Source organism: Astyanax mexicanus, chromosome 6 (assembly GCF_023375975.1).
Source record: "Astyanax mexicanus isolate ESR-SI-001 chromosome 6, AstMex3_surface, whole genome shotgun sequence".
In the NCBI taxonomy this organism is placed as follows: Eukaryota; Metazoa; Chordata; class Actinopteri; order Characiformes; family Acestrorhamphidae; genus Astyanax; species Astyanax mexicanus.
This window is the reverse complement of record NC_064413.1, coordinates 32251095-32278903: the sequence shown is the minus strand read 5'-3', so window position 1 is coordinate 32278903 and position 27809 is coordinate 32251095. Positions and strand designations below refer to the sequence as shown.

Below are 27809 nucleotides of genomic sequence, written 5' to 3'. Positions count from 1 at the left end.
AAATCACAAACATCTTACGAAGATTTAATGTACATTTATTCTTACCACATGGAACATATAGTATAAAGATTTCATACTGAATAAATGATATTCATTGAGCCAAAAAGGGGAAAAGGAGGAATTTACATTAAGTTTTAGCTACATAGTCTGAAATACAAATATGCAGAATTCATATAACTGGAGAAAAAAAAATATCTCGACTGTGTTTCTTCATCTAGAGTTTATTTCATTGTACCAGGAGATGAAATTAAAATATTTCATTTGTGTTTGCTGTACTATGGAGAAACTGTGGGGAGGCCAAAAAGGTGGTTCCTTTTTATATACCTAAGGATTTAATGTAATGAATCCAGCTCAAATGTCCACTTTCATTCTTCATAGATAAAAAGTGTGAAGCATAAGAGTGACAGACAGAGGGCAAGAAAGAGAGACAGAAAAAAAAGAAGTGTAATGTACAACATCTTATATACATCACAGCCTGGGCTGTATCTTAAGTTGAAAATCAGTCCTAGGAGGTGATTTCTTTATAGGGGTCAAGTCATACAATCAAGGGTTAGAGAGAGGAGGTAAGGGTGTCCGAGGTTCTCGATACTTTGGGGAGAAAGCCGTTCTCTCTTTACCATCAAACTAAATTTTAAAAACTTTTTAAAAACTAGAGTGGAGATGCTGAGCCAACATTTCTCCACGCGAAACAGTGCTGCAGTATTTTTACAGTCAGAAGGAAAATGGAGTACAGAGCTGCACAGAAAATGTCTACAATCTACTGCACAGGCCTCCATTGTGGGTCTCCTGCTCACAGATGACAAGGTGGCTCCTGTAGGACTCAACGTGCAGGATCACAATACAGCTACAACACCCCCGCAGAGTTCATTTCTCAAAATCAGACTCAAAATACGAACCAGAGACGTGCACTTACTGCGCCCTCTAGGGGAGAGCATGGGCACAAGTAACTCCAAACTCACTGTAAACGAGACAGCAACTTTGGTCAAGAATTTTTTTTTCTGCTATTTATTTTATTCATTTATTTATTTTGTTATAAAAAGTAACACTTGGGCAGCACATAAAACCTGGGGTCCCTGTCCATTTAGTTTGTTGGCAACAGGGTTACAGTTTGTGTCTATTACTTTTGAGGCTCTGGTTCATGATCCACAGCTAATTTGTGATATCCTCCCCAAAGTGAGACACAGCAAACAGGGGATCAAAGGGTGGAATCCGAAGGGGTTTGCATAAATAAAAAAAATAAAAAAAGAAAGAAAGAAAAATAAGGGAAAGTCATTTTTCTCTGTTTTTCATTCCCTGCACACCGAGGGACACGGGCGGAGAGGAGAGAACGAAAACCAGAGAAGGTGGAGCCACAGCTCCCCACAGCTGTCATGACTGGCCAATCAGAAAGAGTACATCACAGATGACATGGGACACTAAAGAGTTCATAAGAGGGGAGACAGAGAGGTCCAGTAGCCGTGACTCGTAGAGCGTAAACTCCGAGTGGTTCTCCTCCACCTTAGCAAGGGCGTGCAGAGCCCGAGCAGCCCGACGCATCATGTCCACACTGGTCGGTTCAAAGTGTGCCCCCTGCATGTGCAGCAGGGAGCCTTGGCTCTGCTGGAACTGTGTGGCTGCTAAACTGTCCTCAAGAAAGCCTAAAAGATTCCCTACACTGCCTTTTTGTACCGCAATGGCACGGGCTGCCATACTGTCCCCCTGGGCTAGGTTGGCCAGCAGCACGACAGCCATCTCCCGACATACAGGCACCTTTCTTTCCCCAACCAGGCGCACCAGGTTCCCAAAAAGCTTCTCTAATCGACTGAAGGGAGGTGTCGCCAAAATTAGGTCCACATTATTGTCCTGGATGCTAAGTTTACTGAGGGTCTCCAGGACCAGTCTCTGAGGAGATAAAGCCCCATTAAGCCCAAGAGTCGGGAAAGGATCCTGGGCTTCCGCCGACGGACATACGGCCCAATGTAGTAGACCGTCAAGCAGAGGCAGGCAGATGCTCTCAGAGTAGATCGAGAAGTCCAGCTGGCCTGAGATGTTTGCCAGTGTGACGAGGCAGTTCTCCCGCAGCAGCTCCAGACAGTCCCACCACCATTCTTCTTTGCCATGACCAATGTCCTCGTCTGCTTCATCCTCCTTCTCGTATGTTAAAGGCGCTTGCTTACGCTCAGGATGCCAATGATGAAGCAGCACAAGTCGGCCCAGTAGCAGCAGAAGTCCCGGGTGCTTGGACATTTCCAAGTCATTACCAGGGATAAATGAAAGACTGCGGACAATGTTGGAGACACAAACACAGCGACGTGCAAGCGAGTCCTGCCAGTCAGAGAGGGTGATTAGTGGGGCTTCATCCTTGCTGTGAGGTTCATCCTCTAGAACAGTGACCGAGCGCTGACTCTGCAAGGTAGAGCTGATATTGGGGAGAGCCAGCTTGCTGCTCTCCTGGTTCGTTCTCTCGGATCCCTCCTTCTCTTTATCTTTCTCCTTTTGTAATGCTGACTCTGGGGCATTCTCCGAGCAATTAGAGGGCTTCTCTTCTTTCACGTCAGACACATCGTCTTTCGGCTTTTCTGTAGGTGACTGCTGAGAAGTCCTTTGGTCATTGTCTTTTCTTCGCTCTAGACTAGATGAGTACACTGCAGTTACTTCAGTTTCTCTTCTCTGAGCTGATTTCTTCCTTCCAGAAGCCTGGGTGGTCAGCATCCATTTCCGTGGCTGCAATAAATCCATTTTGCTTTCAAAATGGGTCTGAATGTGCTCCGTTGAGTCACCGCCACCAATACTCCAATGCACCAGGCCACTGTCAAACTCTTGAACCCTGCCAAGCTTGTTAGAGCAGTCCACCACAAATGGGTCCTTCTTTTTTACCACCTTCAATGGAAGTCTGTCAAATTTGCTGGCCTGTTTTGGTTTGTCCTGAGCCACAGCAAGATCTGAAGTGGGTGGCTCAGATGTTTTGGACTCTGTAGAAGATGCTTTCTCTGTCACTCTACTATCTTCATCTTTCTTCGAGTCACTTGTCCTCGGTTCTAATTTTATTTGAGGCTGCACTGATGAACTGTGTTCTTGCGGTTCAGAAGACAAGTTGTCTTCATCTCCTTCATCCTCCTCTTCCGTTTCATAATCATCCAAACCCTCAATAAGTGGTCCTTCTTCATCCTCACAATGCTCTTCATTTTTGAGAGCATTAGGGTCCAACAAAGTTCTCTGTCCTGGATCACCAACTTCGTATTCCCTCAGAATGCCAAAGATTTCAATGAGGCAACGCCTGAAATACTCCACTATTAATTCCAAGAAACCAGGGAGCTGTAAACGACACAAATGTTCAATTAGATATGATGCTTGTGATATAATAACCATTATGTGCGCTGCTTAAAAAACACTTACCTGGATAAGATTAAAATTGGAGATACTGTTGTCATCATACAGTAGGATATTAATGGTGTCTAAAGCCCATGTGCTCTCAGCTAGAAGACCTGATTTCAGAGACATCATGACTCTCCATGCCTCTGGTGTGCCTTAAAGAAGAAAAAAACAAAAAAAACAAAAAACATTTTAAATTAAAACAGTTTTACATTTTTGGGTTTTATTTTAATGTGTCACAGATATCTTACATCATTATTATTTTAAAAAAGAAACAACAAATAAGAACAAAAATGCAGTACACATCAACCTTGAAAACACTTGAACTAATGATCGTTTAATAATTATTTACATTTTTCTCTTAGACCTGAACATGTATATGAACTGTATATGCGTTTTTAAATGTTGAGATTATGTAATTTAACCACTACAAATCACATACCAATATCTTTCATGGTGAGCCGCCTGCGTGCCTTTAGAACAGGTTGGGAGGCCTCCACAGAGCCTGGAGGGAATGGAGGGTCTCTTCTCATCAGTGGAGGTTGTACCGATGAGGGGATTATGTGGGATGCAGGGACTGGGGGACCTGCCTTCTGCATCTTGATGTTGCTGTGCATGTAAGGAGATTTACTGGGGGAAGTCCGGCTCTCTATGGGGCGGGGCATTGGTGTGGGGCTGGACACCTGCGGAATGTGGTTCTGCATGGATTGGGAAGACTGGTAGTTGGACTGCAATGGTCGGTTCATGGGCGGGCCGGTCCCAGCTGGGGTGTAGGGGGGTTGCCGTTGCCCTGGCCACTGTCCTTCATGGTTCATGCGTTGTTCTGATGACATCATTTCGTCAGATCGATTCATGCCATGGTATCCAGGGCCTTGTGCAGGTCCTCCAGGGGGGCCTTGTCGGTTAGGATAGTTGGAATAACCCATCTCGCCTCGGCCTTGCCACATAGCACCCTGTGGACCATCAGGGCCAGACTGCATTGAGCTACCCATCATCTGAGGGGGCATAGAGCCCTGAGAGTTGGGGCCAGACCCAGGCTGCATTCGATCTCTTCCAAATGGAAAGGGGAACTGGTTTTGTTGCCCAGGTGGTCGCCGTTCTGATCCTGGGTAAGAACTACCATACTGGTTAAACATATCCTGCTGGCCTGATGAGGGGGCAGTGGGAGGAGCCTGAGGTTGCTGCTGTTGCTGCTGGCCACTGTAGGGCCCGCTGTACATCTCACCGTCATGATGTCGTTTTGCTGGAGGGTAAGCTCCCTCTCCTGGTCTTTTGTAGTTCTGACAGAAAAGAAGTAACATTTACATTTATGTGAAGACATTATGATTTATGATTATGTTATTGGCCCATATATAATAGGCTGATAATTCATTATCATTTTTCCCCACAATGCATTATATAGGACTATAATTCTTTTTTTTTTTTTAAACTGACCTGCACAAGCTTGTTAAATAGCACATTACATTTTACACTGATTTATTAAACACAGACATTTGATACAGATTTAGAAAGAACACTTATTAACTAGAGTACTTACGGACTGCTGCTGTGGAAACATTCCTGGTTGCTGATTTGGGTAAGAGCCACCAGGAGGCGCACCCTGGCCAGGATATTGATTACCATAGGAATCATGCCTGCAAAGTAGACCATGCATTTAGTGGAACATCCACAAACACACAGCAGCCTGATAAAAAAATGTGTTAAGGCTCACAGCATAAGTGTTATAGCTGTTTTCCCTAAAATTTTATTCTTTAATTTTGTAGCAAAGTAATGGACATTTAATTTTGTGTTTTGAATTTGAATTATATTTTTGGACAAAACAGTGGACAGAACAATAAATCTTTAGGTTTATGTGAACTGACCGCTGTTGTTGTGGAGGATAGCGATTTGGCGAGTACATCCCAGCATCAGGGTTGGAAGGGATCATGTTTGGTTGTGGCACTCCAGGCCCCATACTGCTGCCTTCTGGGCCCATCCCTGACTCCGGTCTATAGAACCCAGCAGAGAACCAAGCTTAGAACATTCCTCATAGAGCATTCCAAGCACAGCTATACATATGTCAACATATGTTTTTTTATTATAATTGAAGATTTTCTGTGGCATTACCTTCTCTCATAACCTGGCCCATATGGATACTGCTGCCTTTGTCCCATGGGCATGTTGCCTATTGGACCTCCTTGTCCACGATTGAACTGCTCTCCAAGAGTGCTGTTAGGACCCTGTCCACCTGGTATGAACTGCTCACCAACTACAAACAAAAATGAATTGTTGCTATTAAAAAGTGCCACATCCATTTTGAGTAAAGTTTAAAAGCTGCACAATAGGACTTCCAAAGCATAAAGTACCCTAGTGGTCAAAAGTGCTTTTCATTATGTTTTAACATTTAATGTAATGTGAATGAACAGAAAAAAAACTCATACGAAATAAAATGCAAAGCTAGTAGGGACTATAATGAGTGGGCAATATGGCAAAATATTCCATCAATATATTTAAGGACATTTTCTTAATATATATTATTTATATTTTGGCAATATGACATGCAGACAAAACACTTCAGTAGTGGCATATTCTTAAAAACTGATGTTTTATATATTTATGTATTATATTGCTATACTCATATTAGGCATAGGGATTTTTATTTAAAACAAATTAAACAAGATTATTAAATCATAATTTACAGTGTCATAAATCTAAGCAAAAGTTAACTACTCTCAGTGGTGATAATAAGCTGGTGGATAAATCCCAGCTTTAAATTATAACTACTTAATATTAATACAATTTTTTTGCCAATATTCTGAAAGAAGCCATTAATAAATCATTCTTCACTGTGATTGGTGTTTGGTAAAATCCAACAGCAAACATCCAGATATTACAAGCTGTGTTTTACTGCTTAAAACATGCATTTTCTATGGAATTTCTGAAAAATTAAATAATAATAATAATAATAATAATAATAATAGTAGTAGTAATAATAATAATAATAACGCTCAAGCTGAATATCCTACCTTTGCGCATTCCACCAAAAGGGTCTTTGTTGGGCTCATAAGGGCCCATGCGAGTAGGCATTTCTGGAGTGCTCATGCCGGACTGATAGCCAGAGTTAGGGGTCATAGTGTTTCTTCTGGAGAAGGCTGGGTCATTACTTTCAGCAAATGGATCCTGAAGGTTCACACTGCTCCTAAGAAACAGACTAGGTAAGGAGGTGTTCCCAGTCAAATGAAATGTAAGGCCGTGATACTTGGAGAATGACTGACTCACCTGCCACTTTGCATTGAGGGCATCTGACTATGTGGTGTGGAAGCGGGAGTAGGAGGCTTCAGGTCTCCACTCTCAGCCATAGAGCTGCTTGTCGACTGTGGGGTCTGTGGACCCTGTAGAGAGCCAGATCCAGCTGGACCAAAAAAAAGAAAGGAAAAACCCAGTTAGATAAGAAATAAGGGCAATATTGTGATAACTTGGGGTAGGAAAACATGCCAAAGGAGTTGAAAAACAGGCTGCTCTCCATTGGACAATTACTACACACTTCTACCATAACGAAAATATTTAGAAAATTAAATTCTTACCTGGTGAAGGTGGCTGAATCTTAGGCTGGTTCTTTTTGCTCTCTGTAGATAAGATATCAGGTGGTGGGTCTTCTCCACGCTCAATCTTACATTCAAAAGCATACAGACACTGAATGTACTGCTTCTTCAGAGAGCTGGCTGCACTGCTGGACGTACCAACATTTAGGCTTGTAGCAAGTTCCCTCCACTTTTTATTCTTGTTCACCTGCAAGCACAACATGCCATAAAAAACATTATCTAAGTTCATGCTGCAGATTATGTTGTGTGTTCCACTTAATATTTTTGTGTGCAAGACCTTTATCATACATAATGCTGCCTGTTGGACTATGCTGCAAAAATTCTCACCTGTGTAAGACCTCCAATTTCCTTGACAGACACATAGAGGCGAAATAGATCTAGAGGCCTTCGGCCCACAGCGGGCAGGTTGGTCATACCCATGGCTTTCTCCTCGATGAATGCTAGGTATCGGTCCACCCACATCTTCCGCTCTGGCTCAGAGCCCAGCTCGTACAAACGCGTGATTTTCTCATTGGTTGTTGTGGAGGAGCTTGACTTCTAGTCAGAAGTAGAATTTTTAAAAGGAATTAAACAAGTAACTTAAACAAGGTGCCAAAAATAGTGATGTACATAAACCTGGCAAACTAGTGACCAGGACTAGTGACTCAATAACTCAAATTTATGTGTGAGCAAAACACTAATCATAGCGCTTAAAAATACTATTTAAATACTATCCCAATCCCAATAGTGATTTTTTTTATTTAAAAAAAATATAGACTGCATATCTAACTAAACAGAACTAATTACACTATATAATAAAATAACCAGTCGGTAATTTCTAAGAAGTGACAAAGATATGCTCAGAAAAGCACACCGTATATCACAATAACATGATTCAATAAAATATTCCAATATTGTCCAGCTAAAGACCCAAAACTACAGCTTATTAAATAGCAAAGTCAAGGCCCATGCATGCCATTTTATTTGTCACAATAGACGGCAACTTGGTGAGCACACCAGCAATTATTCTACTTCATGCATTGTATTAGTGAGTGAATTTTTGGTTAAAACAATTAACATAAAGGGTTAGTTAGATTCAATTAACTTGCCAAAATCGAAATGTCCCCAATAATTATTAATCTAATTGTGTTATATTGCATAACTGCACAGGAAATAAGCTGCAAACCTTTGATTTGGACTCCGTTTTAGGTGTCCCCTCCACCTTGTTATTTATCTTCGGGGCCTGGTTCATTTTGCCATCCATACCATATTCTGGACCAGGAGACATGCCTTCAAGCAAAAGAACAGTTTTATAAAAAAAATATAAGAAGTTATTGCTGGACCATAAAGTGCAGAAGTGCTTAATTAATAAATAAACTAATGATTTTTTTATGCTGAACACTCACCACTGCTGTTGTTGGGCATGTTTCCACCCATAGGGAAGGGCTGTGCCTGGGTGTTCATCATTCCTGGCATATTGTTCATGGAGGGCCCATAAGGAGGCCCTGAGCCCATCATACCAGGAGACATATTCGGGTATCCAGGCAGCCTAAAATTAAAAAAACAAATACCAATAATTACTAAGTTTGTGAACCATTTTTGTTTATTTTATCATTTTTATAATTTATAATTGCAGTAGTGCATATAATGCTAATATTTAATTAACAGTTAATATTTTTAGTCAGCAAATAAGACAGCTACTTCTTAAGAACAGCAGTGAGAAAAGACGTGTAACGTATCCAGCTATCTATCTTTTAGTTGACGTAATATGGTGCGGTATAGCTTGCCCTGCTGATCTGGTTTGACTTTGCAGTGATTCACATAGCTGGTCCACTAACCGTCTTGCTGTTCCATTTGCATAATGGTGCTGCTATATATCTACAGAGTTATGCAAGCTTACAAAATAAGCATACAGAGAGTACAGCTGGACTGCAGATTCACCCTCAGATTAGGCCCTGTTGTTGCCAACAAATGATCAGACTCTGTGTGGTTTGACAGAACATCAATGAACATACCTGTTGTGTATGGAGTTTGTGGCCCCATGTTGCATGGCAGCTGCTTCCTGTGGTTTCCTGTTCATGCCTGGTGGTGGGCACATCCCAGAAGCCACCTGTGGAGGCATGTTGCCCATATTGGGTGCCATGTTGGGTGCCATATTAGGGCCCATGTTGGGACCATAAGGACGAGCACCCATTTGTCCATGGGGCATTCTACCTGGAGGCATGCCAGCAAAAGATGGTCCTCCTCCTTGGCCAGGTATAGGATTCATAGATCCGCCCATCCCAGGGCCTGGGTAATTTGCGTTTGGCATGCCGCCGTAGCCTGGTTGCCTGGGGTAACCTACAGAGAGGCAAAAAAAAGTATATTAACTATATAATAATAATCAAATTAACACCAACTAAATGTAGATTTGCTCCACCTACCATACACTATGTTGTGAAACCTGATAACACTATATAGAAAAATAAAACTGCTGTTTTCAGTCAGCAAGTTGATAGTATAGTAAATACTATTAGATGCTATTAGACATAAAAATGGTGTTCATTTTGTGCTGTGTCTAAACCCAGACCCATACACTGCACTGCTGTGAGAACCAAGTAACCCAGTAATATTTGTGAAAATTACTTTACATATAATAATTTTACTTTAAAAGCATAATAAATAAAGGTGGAATAGTGGAGTAAAACTGAATTACACTCCCCACCTGTAGGGGGAGCCCAAGAGCAAAATAAATAAATAAAAAATAATCATAAAAATAGAAGGAGGGGAGGATGAAAAACTTGATTTGATTAATTAAGTGGTATTTTAAGTATTTTTGCAACTTGATAGGTAAACAAGTGAAAACCTTAAATAAATAAATAAACAAATAATTAGAAAAAAATATTAAGCAATGAAAGGCACCCAAACATTGACACACAAAGATCACACACTGTATACTGTAATTTTGGCTTGGGGAAAAAAAAAATCCATATTCTAATTCCTCCTAGCATTAATTATATAAAATAAATTCACATCATATACATCATGCCTCACTTAAGGCCCTGTGGAGAGTCTCAGAGTCCCCTCCGAGTGCACTAGCAGGTTGGAGTGCTGCTGTAGCATGCAGTCACAGTGGCAGCTCAACTGACGTGGGCTGTGCTACGTCAGCTGCCGCTTTTCACCCAGGCTAAAAATAGCTGCACTGTGATCTACTGGGCTCTCAGAGAGCCAGGCAGAGAGAGTGAGAGAGCAAACTGAAGCCCAGTCCAAAAAATGAGTTGCCCATGCAGAACAACTAAACCCTACACTAACTAGCTTCCATCCTGTACTCATCAGCAGATATTGAAGCAAAAAAAAGTAAAACAAATCAAACAAACAAAAAACAAAAACAAACCAACAAACAAAAAAATACAAGTGACAAATTCAGATGATCATGATAATAATAAGCAGTTGTCCAACACTTTGTTACACCAGCATGAGACTACAGGAAAGAACAGCCTAAATACAAATTGTACTTCCGGAGATATTCATGACTGTTTAAGGCTACAGGAACAACTTTTTAAATGTCAGCACACTGATAGGGTTTGAAGCAGTACACACTACTTCTATGGCTGCACAGCATGAACTAAATATTCTATTGCAATTATATTGCTACATACTGAGTCTGACCGGACAACTTCACTGAACACATTTTCTGTGTAGCAAGATGAAAGAATAAAAAAGTAGAGTTGGACAAAAACTACAAACATCTATCAGATGCAAAAAAAAAAATCCTGTCGTTTACCAGAACCCCCTGTGATATTCACACGGAATCATTTGTGGTTGGTCGTCATATTCCTGTACTACACAGAATTTCTGAGAGTGCTTATTTGCATTTTGTGGCCTTTACAATTTTCATACAGGAGAGGTTAATACGATGATATTGTAAAAATAGGTAATCAAGCAGACCTACCAGACGCATTTGTTAGGATGTGTCAAACTGCTAGGATTGCAACAAATTACTATTTTGATCTCCACCAAAGTTACATAGTGCAGCAGCAGCGTGCCAACACTATTCTCCCCAAGCAAGTCAAAAAGGTACAATAGCTACATAATGTTGGTTTTAAAACCAGTAACTATAGTTAGATAGTTAGTTAGTTATAGTTAGGTCAAATTGGTTGAATGTTGAGACCTCAAAACTAACACACGCTTTTGCAACTGTGCCCTCACCTTGTGGGCCATATTGGCCACCCTGAGGCCCATAGCTGCCCAATGAGTTATTCTGTTGATAAGGCCCCATAGCACCATGCATCTGAGCTCCCGAAGACTGACGAGGTGACAGAGCAGAGCCAGACTGGGGAGATCCATAAGGCGGCATTTGAGGGTTCCTTTGCATAAATCCTGGTAACAAAAATAAAATAAAATAAAAAAACAGTAAGAAAAAAAGATTCAAACGAACAAAAAAAATTGCTATTAAAATGTTTGTGTTGGCATTACCTCTCTCCTGGCCCATTCCACCAGGCTGGTTTATAGCAGAGTGCATCATGCCGTCTGACTGACCGCTAGGTGGACGAGGAGGCATTTGGTTTCCTATATAGAAATAAATACAATAAATAAATAATAAATTAAATAAAAACATAAATAACAAGCAAGCATATATATTCACAGAGCAGCAGAAAAAATACTAAGCGCCAAGTCTGTAACAGGGTTAAGCTCTCTTCAACAGATTAGCCTTCTTGCATGATTTTACCTGGCATGGCAGCTGGAGAGAGGGGTCCGGAGCGGGATGCGGTGGCACTAGCGGGCGAGCCGACTGGGGAGGGAGAAGGGCCACGAATGCCTGGTAGGTGAGGTGAGGTGTGGGGAGAGAACGGGGACTGTGCTGGGTTGCTCTGCTCCCCCTGACTACTGGACACTCCAGATGTGCTGACACCAGGGCTGAGGGCTCCCTCTGTACCCGTGGGCAGGTCATCAATAGAGCCTGAGAGGTCCTGCAGAAAGTTAAGGGACATATGGTCAGTACAGTTAACTGTTCAGGTCTTTAGAAAAGAGTTTGTCAAACACATTCTGGTTTAAGGTAAACAGAGCCCCTCTTGCCAGACCAGATCATTTTCATTGTGTTTACAGCCAAAGTCTTCAGAACCACAAATGTGTAACTATCAAAAACAGTAATTTAGCATCAACTCAACAATCACATCACAGGAAGTGTACATGCAAACAGAAAAATCATTTAATTCCCATTTTCCATAACTCATCTACAACAGGAAAAAATATATAAACTTAATCTTAAATCCTGCACACAAAAAAAGTGCCTTATTATCATGACATGGCCGTTTATATATTTCTAGTGATGATCCCTGAATGTTAACATCACAACATAAATGTCAGAAAAAAACAAATGCAAGGTCAGTATTTGTTAATGTTGTGCAGCTCCAACAGCCTGTGAATACATTTAAGAAGGATAATTTAATTTGTAACGGTGGATTTCTTCTTAAAAATACACAAGAATATTTCTTTTTTCGAAACCTTGGGAAACAGAGTACAAACATTTTTAGGAACAAATACAATTATTATTTATTATTATTATTATTATTATTATTATTATTATTATTAGTAGTAGTAGTAGTAGTAGTAGTAGTAGTAGTAGTAGTAGTAGTAGTAAGAGCAGTAGTAGTACTACTACTACTATTGTTGTTCATACGAACAATAATTATAACATAGATGCTTTCTGCTGAGCCACAAATTCCAACCAACCCGCTGGACTTATTTATCTCATCTGGAAAAAGGGGAAAAAATGCAAGGGGTGTGTATGTGTGTGTGTGTGTGCAAGGGGGGTGGTGGGAGGGATGGGAATCCACAAATCGTCCCAGGGGTTGCCATGGTTACAGTGCTTAACTGCTCACATGCTGAGTCAGCACAGACAAGTCTCTCCATCTGTCTAAGACTCAGAGGTCAAAGCATCCGCTGTCTCTCACAAGATTTTAAAACAGCAAGCAAACAAAGAATTCCATCACAGCTCCCCCATCCCCATCAGTGGAGATCTAACCCCCAGATGCAAGATTTACAGAAAAAAATACCATTGTTTAGATTACTAGGAAAACTATAGGCTTGTTAATAATTAATTATTGCCTAATTGTCTTGTAATGTCTAATTTGCAAAAAAAAAAAAAAAAAAAAAATTAGACAGAAAGAAAACCAACAAATAAAATATTTCCTACTCATGCTTACACCATCAACACAAAAATAAAGTGATCTGCACAGCACTGCCATGAGGAGCACAAGAGATGTACAAGACTCACAGGAAGACTGGAGGGCCTGCCCTGCATGTCCTCAGAGCCAGCCTTGGAGGACGCCACTGGTTGACTGGAGGGAGGAGCACTGGACTGGGAGCTGAATGACTCTTGGGAAATCTCCTGCAGTACACACATGAATAACATCAGTGCACAAATAACTGCAACTACTAAGAGCTACACATGATACATCAACATGTATTTTTTGGGGGGGATGCACTGTATATTGGACAACTAACAGTCAGCTAAAAATCGCTTTGTTAAACCGGTTAAAAACACATAAAACTTAATCTGAAAAATGACTAGTGTGTATTTTTTTCCAAGACCAGTGGCCACACTCCACTGACCTCTTCCGCTGGTGTGGGAAATAGTTTACAAACTCCATTTTTCAGTTCATTTTTACACTCTAGCTAAATAAAATAAAATAAAATGTTGCCATCACTTTTTTTATTAGTTTACTATCTCTTCCATAGCTAGCTGTTTCTCTGCTGAAATGTTTGACATGGACAGGGCGAGGACAGTAACAGTTACTAGCTAACTAGGCCTTAGCATTTACTTGTTTATCAACAGACTGGCTGCCTTTCTGTGCAGAACTTATACTTATAAGACAGTCATGGTCATTTTTTAATTAGAATTGCACTGTTGAGACAAATTCCTGTGTGACCAAGAGGGCACTGCTAAGGTAGCTAGCTAGCTAAATGTGTGACTACAGTAGCATTGCTCAGGTAAGTGCATGATTAGAAAAGCACTGCTGAGGTAAATTTATTGTGCTTTCTTGGTATGTATGCTAGGTATAGATTTTGGCCAAATATATATATTTTTTTATTTTATTTATATTTTTTTATACTTGTTTTATTTTTTTATTTTTACATTCTTTTTACACAAAAGAAAAAAAAATGTTCTGGCACAGCTCTAGTTTTCTCTTTTGGTAAAAGTTTAAAACAATTTGTGCCAGGTTTAATTAAGGGCTGCACAATATAATGTTTTAGCAACAATATCTTAAATGTTAGGTAATAACATGCAATGCTATGTACAATGTTTTTAGTAGCATACAAAGAAAATAAATAACACACTGTTCTCATTTTACAACAATATATACCAGATTATTAAATTTTATATACACTTAATACTAACTGTTTTACTTGTATGACTGATGTAAAAGGTCCTGTACACACACACAGACACACACACACACATACATATACATATATATATATATATATATATATATATATATATATTATAACATTAGCAAAATTGTACAGCGCTATTTTGAATTATTCTTAAATTAATATTAAAGCATACATAAACGTACCTGAGGAGGAGGAGGAAACCTCTGATAAGGTGTCTGCTGTTGCTGCTGCTGCTGCTGTTGTTGCTGCTGTGAAGCATTCTGGGGGTATGATGTGGGCTGTCCCTGCGGCATCTGGCCATGTCCTGTGGGTTGCTGCTGGGAGCCGGGCGTGGGGGTTTGCGATGGCTGCTGTGAGGGGGGCTGCTGAGGACCTTGACCAGGGGGGTAGTTAGGCTGAGCCTGTGATCCTGGTGGAACCTGGGAACTGACTGGTTGCTGAGGCTGAGATGGGGGCACCTGTTGCTGTGTGTAGGGCGGCTGACTGGACTGTGGAGCCGTAGGCTGAGAGTATGGAGACTGTGATTGAGATGGACCTTGTGGAGGTCCTGACATTGACCCCTGGGACTGCTGGGGCATGTGAGACTGTTGGTAGGGTGAGCCACCTTGTCCATGAGGGGCAGATGGCTGTGAAGCGTGGGGCTGCTGGGAGTAGGGTGCCTGGTTGCCTTGCTGGCCTGAAGAAGGCTGAGGGTATGATGACTGCTGCTGACCAGTGAGGGGGCCCTGGCCCTGCTGACCATAATAAGGCTGCTGCCCCTGCTGTCCATACCCGCCTGGTCCCTGCTGTCCGTATGAGGCCATCTACATAAGAAAAAAAAACGCATCCTTATGTTAATTTACAAAAAAAAAAGGACTTCAGTTTATTTTATTTCTAAACAATTAAAATATTAATTTGATTAATTGCATTAATTAGATTAACCTCCCAGCCTTAGGAGAAATATCAGAAGCAGAAAGAAAATAACTGATAAAGAAAAAAAAAAGTAAAATAATAAAACCATTTCTGGCTTTTTATGCCAGAAATCACCACTGTTGCAGTGCTAATTTCTGCTAGACAGGCAATGACCTCCTTAGCATCAAACTAATGAAGAAAATTATCACTTTCCCACACTTGGTCAATAGTCAACCTTGTTAAAGAAGAGATAGGCACCTTAGATGTGAAGACAACATTCAATCTTACACACCACCATCTCTATTTAATTCAAACCTAAAAGGCCTCAAATGGTTGAGAAAAAAAAGTCTTTATGCAATTGAATTATTTATTTGTCTAGTGTAACAGGTTGAAACAAGCACTGACCTGCTGGCCATACTGCATGCGCCCTTGCATGCCCATGGGGTATCTTTGAGGACCAGGAGGCCCATAGCCCTGGCCTGGATAGGCAGGTCCCTGTTGTGGCCCTGGAGGCCCTTGATGGGGCTGCTGAGAGTAAGGGCTGCCTGCTCCATATGGCTGACCTCGTATTTTTCCAATCTGATCCATAGCGCCTGGAGCCTGTGGAATCAGAGACAGGTTTATGATCAGAACATACATTTGACATATTGCATGATTATTACATCAGTTTACAGTTTACTGCAACATAACATGGCCATAGTTTCCCTTCTTCGATGACTGTTTTATAACAATGTTTGTAACTGGAACACTGTCCAAAAAGTGTGTGTGTCTGTACTGAATTTTCAGTATGATCCATCATAGTGTGTTATGGCAGCCCCAGTCATTTAACACAGCTATGACTAGCCTACAAGATTAAAGCATAAAGAAGCCGTAGTTTTATGTATAACGTATGTTTATGTATAATGAGCCTGTAGTGGTAAAATCACTGGACATCAGCTGGACATGCAGCTACCATTTACATTCTAGCCTACAATTTCAAATAAACCACCTGTTGATTACATAGAAAAATCACAGTTAAACAGAAAGAGGAAACAAGCAATCAAGCTGAAAAAAAAAGAATGAAAAAAACTGCAGTGGAAGACGGGAGAGTGGGGGATAAAGAGGGAGGAGTGAGAGCAGAAACTTGTTTCCCACGGTTATTAACCTGCATGTTACCTTTTTCTGCTGTAGTTAAGGAAGTCAAGAGTGCTAAATATAACTCATTTCAAATGGAAGGCAGTCTGCCGAATATTTAACACATCCCAGCTGTACTTCTGCTTGAGACTGTGCCAAGCTCACTTTTCTTGCTTTCTTTTTTCTTCTTCTTTTTTTTTTAGAAGGCAAATCTTGGCACTGAATGAATAACACAAACCACAGCAGTATAAACAGAGAGGTCCAGAATCTTGTGTACAGTGTGACAAAGGTTGATATAGTATTCTTAATATACTGATCATAATAGGGCTTTATTTTACTAATTTTGTTCTAAACGACAAGTATAATTTCACAATACTTAATAACAAATTATACTATGGGAAAAATGATACCTAAAGATGCCAATATATAGCTGATCACTCATACCAGCTTTACTTTTTATATTAACTTTCAGTAAAAGTTTTTTTCTTGTACACAAGGATTCTCTGACAATGACAAGGGTAATAAATAAGATTTAAGCACAAAAAAAATCTGTATGTACAACACAGCTATTTTGTGACAAACAGGTAATCATGCTGTATTAAGGGCTAATGTGTGGTTTATATTAACATGATTTGTTAGTCCATTTAAAACACAACAGAGAGATAGAGAGAAACTGTTATTCACAACAACAAAATTAATCATCTAAACTAATATTTAAAAAAATAGAAAAAATAAAAAAAAACTAATGTTCTGCAACATTCTATTTCTTTATTCTACTCCTTGTGAAAGGAACAATAGTAACAATAAAATGACTAACGCAAAACTCGACAGACGATCAAATATTATGGAGTTAACTGTTCTTACAACAGACAGGCAGTCAAAAAGCACCACTTCTCTGGATGAACAAATAATTTTGAAGAAAAAGTGTTTCTGGAGCACATTTGTGTGTATGGTAGCAGGTTTTAAGTTGTGACTGTGATTTTGCTGCGTTTAAGGCAAGAGATAGATATACTTGCTGTTTGGAAATAATTGCCTATGTAGTACACACACATTTCTGGAGGCTTCCACTAGAGGTCAGGCCAGGGAATAATGATAGAGCTTCTAGATTTACACATTGTAAACATGACAACATTTATATAAAAAAACAAACAAAAAAAAATATTGCATTGGAAATTTAAAAAAAAATTGAACTTGGAAAAAAATTGATGACCAGAGTGCATAAATGTTACGCAAGGCAGTGAAACCCAAGACACTGTAATAAATGCTCTCTAAAACTTTCTGCCATTTTGATGCTCAGAATGCGTATACTGCCCCTACTCTTTTGTGCGTACTGCACCATATAAACACCCCAAGAACATTGTTTATTTCTGAAAATGCAACAACCGAATCACCAAACAGACACGGGGGAAGCAATCATGCATACGCAAGATACGCAAGCATATCTCTAGCCTTACTCCTCATGCTACCTTGCTAAGGGGAAAGTGGTAACCTATTAGCTTGGGCACATTACCATCTACATTTTCCTTAAATAGTTGTGTCGATTTAACGTAAGAACAAACATATTTATGCAGCCTAAAATGTTTGTGTTCTTGTACTTGCTACTAAGGCAGTACCTTAACTTGTCTCAAAAAAGTCAGATCAGACAGTAGTCAGTACATGGAAACGTCACAAGAGCTCAACTGTGTGGGAAATTAACTTTGACAAGACACAGACAGTGTGCAAAAGATGCAGTTTGAAACGGACTGACTTGTGGCTTTAAATCATTAACATATAACAGCCTACAAAAAAATCAGCCTACAAAAGCAATCTGAAACTGTCCTGCAGCTTTAAAAATTAGGCCTTTGGGTTGGGCAAAGATGCTTTAACCGCCGATTAAAAAGCAAAATTGTCTACGACAACTTAAATATACTTTGTTTAGAACGTAGTACAACTATTAAGCTGACCAACAAACAATCCAAACAGCAACCTGCAGAAATCAATCTGCAGTAATCTTAAGAGGAGAATAACCATGCTGGAGAGATGGAGAAGAAATTTAAAGAAAAAGTCCAGTCAGGCCCAATAGCATGCAATATGCCCCACAGCAACTACTACCTCAAACAGGTACTCTACTGATTCCTGACTAAACTTTAGAACCCAAAAGGTTTAAATTGGGGCTCACTCAGGACAGTCCAGGAGATACCTGCTTAATAGAACGTTTTACAGCAACACCAGGAACAGCTCAAAACAGGATCATCTGCATAATGTAACCAAAATGCTAACAGCTTTATGCTACACACATGCTACAAACTATAACAACTTACAACCATTAACCAAACTAACTAAACTACTTAATGTACAACAAAGATACAGTCTGGACTGACCATTTTCTCTTAAATATTTTGCTCTTAAATAGTGCAATAGCCAAATGGCCAAATAATGCAGCTGATACATTATGCAACACTATATCTACAGTTTATATATATATATATATATATATATATATATATATATATATATATATATATATATATATATATATATACTATTGTAAAACTTGACATTTGAAAAGACTACTATTACTCTTTTTATAGTAAAAGATTCATTATACTTATTTAATGTCACTCAATCCCTTAACAGAATAACAATGTGTGTATTTTCATTAAAAGAACAAAATGCTGAATGTGTGTCAGAATTAAACACAAACCACTCTAAATCCAAGTCAAAAAAGGTTAAACAGCCCATTATTGTCTGTTTTAGTAAATAGTATAAGCAGTAGAGGCTGAAGAAATAAACTGCTTGTCCAATTACTTGACATCAGGGTGTCTGACTGGCGGCACAGTCTAATACACACAATTACTCTGAAAACATATTTTTCCCAAAATTTACACACACAAAATATGACCGCAACGCTTTAGCTTAATGATTGTTTAGAAAAGCACACACCTGGTCACAGTGCTTTCGTATGGGACAAGCTTAACATGAATTTTTTATTCACTATTTTAAAAATAGTGTTTATCTAACAGTTTGCTTGCTGTAAATACAAATAAAATAGTCAATTAAAATATTAGTTAATTATAAATTAAAATAGTTTTTAAAAAAGTCTAAGATAATCGGCTTGGAAGATGGATTTATTGCCCTAGTTTAATGCTTATGTAAACTGTAAATGTATCATAGCTTTTACTTCTTATTTCTACGGTCTCATTTTGTGAACCTTTTGACTTAACTGCTTTATTTCTTGGGCTAACCTACAGTCAGGAAATTGAATTTGTGCTTTAAGCTGCCACTAAATGACACACTTTACACATACATTATATTATCGTTATGACTTCACTGCATGCAGTGTTGCACATTTCACGAGCACTATCCAGCTTACTTTACCAAAGTTACATAGTGCAATTTCTGGTGTGCCGAGATACAATCTCACAATTACAAGTGTGTACTGTGATGAAAAAAAAAACTGAAGTTAGTTCATCAGTAAGGCATGTTTTATGCGCCTGCTGCATCTTTTAATATGGAACGGAAAATTCTTCAAAACATGCCTTTAGAGCAAGCTTCAGCCTCATACAAAAAGATTTTTGCTTTAAAAAGTACTGTGTCTGTTAAAGATTGAGAATATCCAAGATCCTAAATATAAATGTTCACAAATGTCTATCTCAGTGAGTTTATTTAGCCAGCAAACCGTGAACTTTGATGGATAAAAATGACAACAAATCTTTTAATTGTTTCCAAAACGATACATAAGTTGATTAAAAAGTAAGGAAGAAATACTTTACAGCTGTAAAATTGTTGTAAAACCATATTCAATTAATCATTAATTAAAGTGAAATAAAACACGTTCAATAAAAATATATATATATCATTTTTTTGTTTTCTCATTTTGCCACCACCCTGTACAAACTTCAGCCTTTAGCAGTAGCTGAGTTTATCTGTTTGGATAAAAAAAAGACCATAAAGCCTCAATATAGTCTGTATAATTTAATCCTTTTAAATGTGCCCCTATAAAGCTAGTTTCTAACACACTGTGCAAAGTTTGTGCAATGTACAGACCTGTTCTTCGCTACTTAAGTATTAATTAAATGCTGCTACACATTACAGATTATTATTCAATTAGAGCTAGGCAATAACAATATTTACAGCTTAATGAAAATATTTTTCAAGCATATAAGAACTATACACTTATACATTTCATTATAGAGAAAACATCTGTTAAACTTGATGTGCAACAAATATTAAATTAAAATTACTTTACAATAAATGAGAGTAATTTAATTGCAGTTGAATAGTATTGAACCTGCCACTACTGATGCATTTTTATCTGTGTCAAAACATCAAACATTGTGACATATCATGAAAATGTCTTTAACTAGTTAGTAAAATATTTTACCATATTGGTCAGCTCCATATTCAGTATATCCATATAAAAATACACCAACAAATGACATAAAATACAAATGTGCCATTTCACATTTAGAAGATTTGCCAGTCATCATATCACAGAGAACCAATAATTTTATAAATACTGGAAGTCAAGGACAAGTTTAAATGTATAAATAAATAAATAATAAATAAGGACATTTAATCAGTTGATTTAAACTGCAGACTCAACAGAGGTCTTCCTTTAGTAAACAAGGCCTAGTTTTAAGTGGCTGAGTCAAAGCGGCTCTTGACATTTTCCAGTGTCCAAAAGGAAAAATAAAATAAATAAAAGCAGCACATGGCTAATCTGCATAAGATAAAGCAAAGGCTCCCTTGGCAGGAGACACGGCTGGACTAGCTCTTTGATTGGCTGTGGGGGATGGGGTGGATACCAGAGCTCCAACAGATGAACTGAGGGCAGGGAGGACACCATACAGAACAGCAGCAGCAGAAGCTCTGATTAACATAACCCAGAGCACACTTCAAAACAACAAGATTCATGCAAGTGTATCATCAATACTGACTGGTTTCTGTGCCAACCATATCTGCTAATAAAAATGCAATGAATGTTTAAAAAAAGCGTACATCTATACTGGTGGACAATGGCCCAAATATAATATACTTGTAACTATTATTTGAACTAAAAAGTCTTTAAACAACCAGCACCAACATCCCACTTCAGTACAGGTCATTTCAAGCATAGCAATCCTCCAGCCTCCCAAGCTCACTAATAGTGAAGAATATACTCTGAGAAAACTGAACTTTACACCTAGTACTGTGCAGTGAATCAGATTGTAGATTGCGAGTGTATCATTACACCCCTGCAAGACAATGAACATCATCATGCACACGGCTCTACAATTCTGTGCAGTGATCTTGTAGCCGGTTTGAGCTTTCAATACAGAGCTGCATGATATTGGGGGGAAAAAACTATGCTATATATTTTAATTCTGATATATATATATTTCAATATTAAACACAACCATTTAAAATTGTACCAAAAAGTCAATAATACAGCAAATCATAATATTGATAACGCACTGTGTCTGTAATATTTTAATAAGATTCAGACTTTATCTACCAACTATCTAATTATATATAATTATCTACTTTCAGTAGATCATTTCTTTATATAGAGGAGTCTGAAGAAAGTGAGTCGGAAGTTTTACTTTACACTGTGCCAACAATTCAGGATGCATGAAACATAATGACTTGGAATTAAGATAACTAAGATGCACAGATATGGGAAGTGGGGGCTGTGTATGATCTGATATTTTCCATGTACATACCTCAAAAAGCATATTTTATATATATATATATATATATATATATATATATATATATATATATATGTGTATATGTATATATATATATATATATATATATATATATATATATATATGTGTGTATATGTATATATATATATATATATATATATATATGTGTGTATATGTATATATATATATATATATATATATATGTATGTGTATATGTATATATATATATATATATATATATGTATGTGTATATATATATATATATATATACACATATATATATACACACATGCATACATGTTAAAAAAGACCAACAATCTACAAAAAGCTACAAATGAAACCGTGGATGAAATCTGACAATACATTACATATTTTCACATTTGTATTCTCTTATGGAATCTTAGTATCTGCAACATTTTAACTTTAACAAATACGCAATATACACAATTTATTTCTGGTTAAAAAATGACTGAGAAATTAAAACAGGCTACATCCAACAAAACAGAAGCCCATCAGTTCAAAAACTACAGACAAGCTTAATTATTTTAATTTTGGAGCTGCAAAAGGATTAGAAAATAATTATCTGGCAAACACAATAATGGTCTCTCAAATAATCTATTTTAATTGGGAATGATTAAATAATAATATTCTAGATAACACTTATGAGCTGCTATAAATGACGTCACATATTCGTAAGTGTGCATACTTTCATTTGAGCCTGCTATTTTAAATATAATATTTAATCAGTATAATGGAAAATCAGCATCACTGGTTAAATTACAGCCTTTATATTATAATACTAACATCAGTTAGATGAATGATAACAACCCAAACTAAGGATCACAATTTTAAGAAATTATAATATATAAAAACAGAACTAAAAAAGTAACAATACCGTTATTGCTACTTACCAATCACAAATACTATCAAACACTTGATTACAAATATAAATGTGTTGAGGTGAAACAATCGAATCTTTAAAATGCTTGTATTAATTATCATAGTCCTGCACACATCTTATATTTACTAAATAGCGGTATTAGCTATAAAGAGAAATGCTTGTTTTTGTCCAAGAAGTTTAACATAATTAGCATAATAAACAATAAACTCAGTAGGGAAACTTCTCAAATAGCCTTTCCAAATAAATTAGAAAACTGTAGAATAAGAAACTGTGTTCAGGATAATAATTATGATTGTTGATTAGCCTCGTAGAACATTAACCACAATATGCATAAAAGAACTAATATCACAGGAACTTCCCCTTCACACTATGTTCCTTGCATTTCAAATGGTCCTAAAATCCAACATTTGTCAGTCATCTAGCAAATCATACAATCATAAGGTCTGACAAACACAATTAGTGGCCATAATTGTGAGAGCTATCTTTAACGGTCAGCCAAATATATTAACAGATGTGTTTTATCATCCTGCAGATCATCCTACAAATCTAATGTCATACAAACCTGGAGTCCAACAGTCCTACAAACTTATACCTCAATATGCTCATGCTTAATATGAGATGTATATGACGAACACCTCAACATAGTAGAATGCTAAAGCATATATGTATTTGAAACACCAAACATAGCAAGCTGTGCATTTAAGTAATATAATAAAGACGATTTGCTTGCTTTGATGTATTTCAATCATTTTTAAACTGTGCTTGATTTATGTACCTTGAGATGGTAAAATGCAACTCTAGTGGTGCTCCAATAATTGCAATAAGTAATAATTTGCCTACATTTTTTCAAAATATTAGCAGATACATAAATATTTACTATATATTGTCCAGTCCTACTTATCCCACTGTCCAGCCCATTATCATACCCTATAAGGAGATAAATTCTATTTATTTTTGATCACCTCGATATTGCCCATTGTTGTTTTTTTGGCTAAGAAACCAATAAAACAAATTATTTGGTATGTAACATGTTCATGTTCCATATAAATAGGACATTTTAATATTCTTATTCCAACTCCAACATCTAAATACTGATAATAAATTACTACTAATAAATTAAAAGTAAATTGCTCTTTAAATGAGATTAACTGCACTATTATATTAGTTTATCATTATAATCAGTGGCATAAATGGTCTTAACTATAATAGCACAATTTACTGCAATTACTACAGGCCTATCCTCCTATGTATTGAGACATTAGAAACAGAAAAGTAGAAGATGGGAAAAGAATGGCTGTAGGTGTAATTAATCCATTGCCTTCTCAATACTTCACCTGTAAATCTATTAGCCTATTCAAGTTCAGGTGTTCAATTTCTTTTTAGAATTTCAAACCATAAAAAATAATAATAAATGCATTAAAGATGGCATATTTTACCAGCGAATTCAAATAAAAAAAAATGCCACAACGAAAGAATAAAGTAATTAGTGTCTTTTAAATGTTCATTTAATGAGAGCCCAACAGATTTGTTGTTCTTCAATTTAGAGTGTAAATAGTTAAATAAAAATATCCAGGGTTGCATCAAACTGGTCAAAACTGTGACAGGCCACTTTAGCATAAAAAATGGCAGAAGTAGAAATTCAGATTTCTGTAACAGTTTACTATTAGAAACGCATTTCAGATATGAGCTCTGAAATACTCACTGGGAATATCAGTTCTACTGATCTATAAACTTTTCTGATTAGACATTTTACCAGGGCCACACACCCTTACTGTAATTTTGTAATGTTACCATTGATTTGGTAAACTGGAACAGAATGGATTTTAAGTAAAATTTTAATTCCAGATACCTACTCTGTAATTCTGACTAGTAAAACCTAAACATTTAGACATTAATATTATTACTACTAATTAATACAAGATGTATTTTAAAATAACAATACTAAGATTTACCACTGCACATATCCTAATTACATATTACAACTAGTCTAAATTAAATTAGATATCCTTACTCAACATTTGTAATAGTTAAAATCATATACAGATATTTGGATCTGAACTTGGATCTTACTAATATGAATCACACTGGAGATATGCAATAAAAGAGAGAATGCAAGTACGTGTAAATAAATAGTAACATCACTAGTCAAGACTTATATTAAGGATATGTGCTCCTGGTGAAATGATAGATTTGTTGGATCTAATTTTACTTTAAAAAGAATTGACAGCTGATATCTTTGAGTTTTTACAAGTTAGAACATTTTCTTAAGATAACCTATATGCCATACAAAAGACGTTTCTTCAAAAATATATAATATATATTGATGTATATAAATAATTTATTTTAAGCTGATAAATCGTTGTCTGCTGTTCTGCAAGTCTGTAGATGAGAAGCGCATTCACTAATCAGGCATTGTTGCTGCGTTACATCATTATGCAATTATAAATGGCCAAGAGTAGAGGATGCAGAGCCAATCAGATTTCGGCTAGCATGTCAACCCAAGCCCAACTGTCTCCTGCCTCTGACAGGAGGATTTTACCTCCACAATTCAAATCCCACTGCAAAGCGAGCTGCGCTTACTCAAATCACTTGGCTTGCGTTTACAGACACAGGCAAACTAATGCCAAACAGCCAGGCCTAGCTACGTCTGAAACATGACTTTTACACAGCAAATGCAATATTTCTGACACACAGTGTGACTTTTCTACTTCTAGTATTTTATCAAATGATAAAGAACTATATTAACCTGTAATGTAAGTGTTGTTGTGTGTTTCTACTGATAATTAGCTAACCTTAATGTAAGTAAAGCTAGCTAGGTTAGCTAACGCTACCTACCTTTAAAAACGAACAGGTCCTTCTAACCGGCGTGAAACGACCTCTCCAAAAAACGAATTTAACCAAATGTGAGCAGCTGACTCGTGGCATATGTTTTCAATCTGATAACCAGTAAAACACCGGTCTCTCAGTATCACAATAACTCAAATTTAAACACTTAAAGTGGGTTCAGCCAGAACTGCTAGCCAACCTTCAGATAATTACGTTTAAGCCGCCTGCTGCTGGAAAAAGCAGGGGACACAAAATACGCTCTTTTCGCGCTTCTTCGCAGACCGTGCACTTACTTTAACCGCTCAGTTGACTGCAGTGGTCGTTGAACATGTTATAAACAGACCCTGGAGTCGCAAAATGTCTATATTTCACTCAAATAAACGCTGTTAAAGAAGGTGGTGTGTAAAAAACCAAGGAGGCAGCCATTTTAGAGTATCTGTGTGTTGGACAATAGCTAGCCTAGCGTGATCAGTGTTCACGTTTTGACAGAAACGAGGCACAGAGAGGCAGTCTTTAGCTACCAAAAAGAAGCTCTAGCTAAAGCCCATTTACCTGGTTTCTACCAAGAGGTTGCCCTGTACTTCCCGGGCTCATTGGCGGCGGGTGATGGGTCCTTTGTTGCCAACCCGGATGGCCCCCACCATACTGTCCGCTACTGCCAATCTCCGCTGGTCCCTTGTTAGCACCTTCCTGGTTGTTGTAGTCGCTCTGGGGGTAATTCGGGTAACCCCGGCTGGAGCTCGGGGAAGTTAGGAGCTGGTTGAGAGTCGGGGTGGACGTGGGCTGTGGATTTCCCATAGTATACCTCTGATTATTGTACGATGCAGCCATAGCCGTGGATCCTCCCGCTGGCTGTGGCTTGGCTGCCTGCCCCCCTGCCGCCTGAGCCGGAGTATTGCGCGGGGAGTTCACGGCGTAGCCTTGGCCGGGGTAGGGCGTCCGGCTCGGAAACGGGCCGTAGCTGTTAAAGTGGTGGTTAGGGAAGCCGTGGTCGTGCGAGTTTGCCTGATACGGGTCCATCATGTTGCTAGACAGAGCGCCTGGCCCCGCTGCAGCTGCCATGCCAGGGCTTTGTTGTCCGCCATGTTGATGAAAAGGGGCCCGTCCGTAGTGTTGACTGTAACCGTAGGAAGGCGGTGGAAAAGCGGACGCGTGGTGGTGTACCATCCCCGGGTGGGTACTCCCCTCCGGTCCAGTGGTATCATTTTGAGTATTATTCACTCGAGAAGGGTTTCCGTTCCCGTTCTTCATCTCCGACTCCCCTCCTCCCCCTGCATTTCCAACATCGGCCCGGTCGTGCAGCTCCCCACGGCCCGGAGATCCGCTCTCGAGTCCCGGCTCCTTATTTTCCTGCTGCTTCTCCCCCGGTACCGACTCCTCCTTTGGGTCTCGATCCGGTTTTTTCAGCTCGGAAGGCGGACTGGTGTTGAGAGAGGTAGCGCTGGCGACCTGAGCGGCCATGATACCCCTCTCTCCCTCTCGGCGAGTCCAGTCACAATCAAACGTTCAACATTGAATGTAAATACAGCAGTTTTACAACAATTTACCCGCGTCCCGACTCATCCCCACCCCTGCCGCCGGACCGAATCCGGACTGTACCGTCGGCACGGCTTTGCAGAATAAGTGTTAGTGAACTGAGGTCCCGGGAGTGAATTTAACCGACACAGAAATTGTGGGGGTTTCTGTTACAGAACTAGACTACAGCGGAGGAACGGATCACACCAGCACGAGGCTCATACAGCCATTTTACCGAGATAGGCTGGAGCCTCGCAAACACGGACTGGATTCAGCTCAGAGTGCGGAATGGACTCGGTTAGAGGAGGTGGTTTGGGGGAAGAAGCGGGGGGTGTGTATGTGTGAGTGAGTGAGAGGGGGGTGTCTTGCCATTGCATAACAACTAATGCAGTTTCTTGGCAATAAATAATTTTCTTAAACTTCATACACAGAATTTGTTTTGTCCAATAGTAAAATTAACTGGTTTGACTGCAATGCACTCACAATTTATGGTTTACAATCTAGCATAATCTAGCCATATTCATACATTTATACATTCAAATATCACAATAGCTAAGTGTGTAAATATGATCTTTATATAATGATATAGCAAGGGCCAAA

At 38.5% G+C, this 27809-nt stretch overlaps 1 protein-coding gene across 2 annotated transcripts; it reads right to left on the bottom strand.

Annotated features, from left to right (window-relative positions):
- Positions 1-19: 19 nt before the first annotated feature.
- arid1aa (AT rich interactive domain 1Aa (SWI-like)) lies at positions 20-27510 on the bottom strand. 2 transcript variants are annotated; one of them, XM_007251787.4, is made up of 20 exons: positions 26247-27510; positions 15588-15782; positions 14474-15094; positions 13168-13281; positions 11620-11860; positions 11367-11459; positions 11100-11270; positions 8927-9251; positions 8318-8460; positions 8098-8201; positions 7260-7469; positions 6915-7119; positions 6610-6742; positions 6357-6529; positions 5458-5599; positions 5214-5339; positions 4889-4985; positions 3794-4631; positions 3376-3506; positions 20-3294 (listed from the first exon to the last, which is right to left on the bottom strand). In XM_007251787.4, the coding sequence occupies exons 1-20, from the start codon at positions 27153-27155 to the stop codon at positions 1369-1371; spliced, it is 6897 nt and encodes a 2298-aa protein (XP_007251849.3). In that variant the 5' UTR covers positions 27156-27510; the 3' UTR covers positions 20-1368. The 2 variants fall into 2 exon arrangements, with proteins under 2 accessions (XP_007251849.3, XP_007251850.3); XM_007251788.4 differs by having other exon boundaries at positions 6357-6523.
- Positions 27511-27809: the final 299 nt, after the last annotated feature.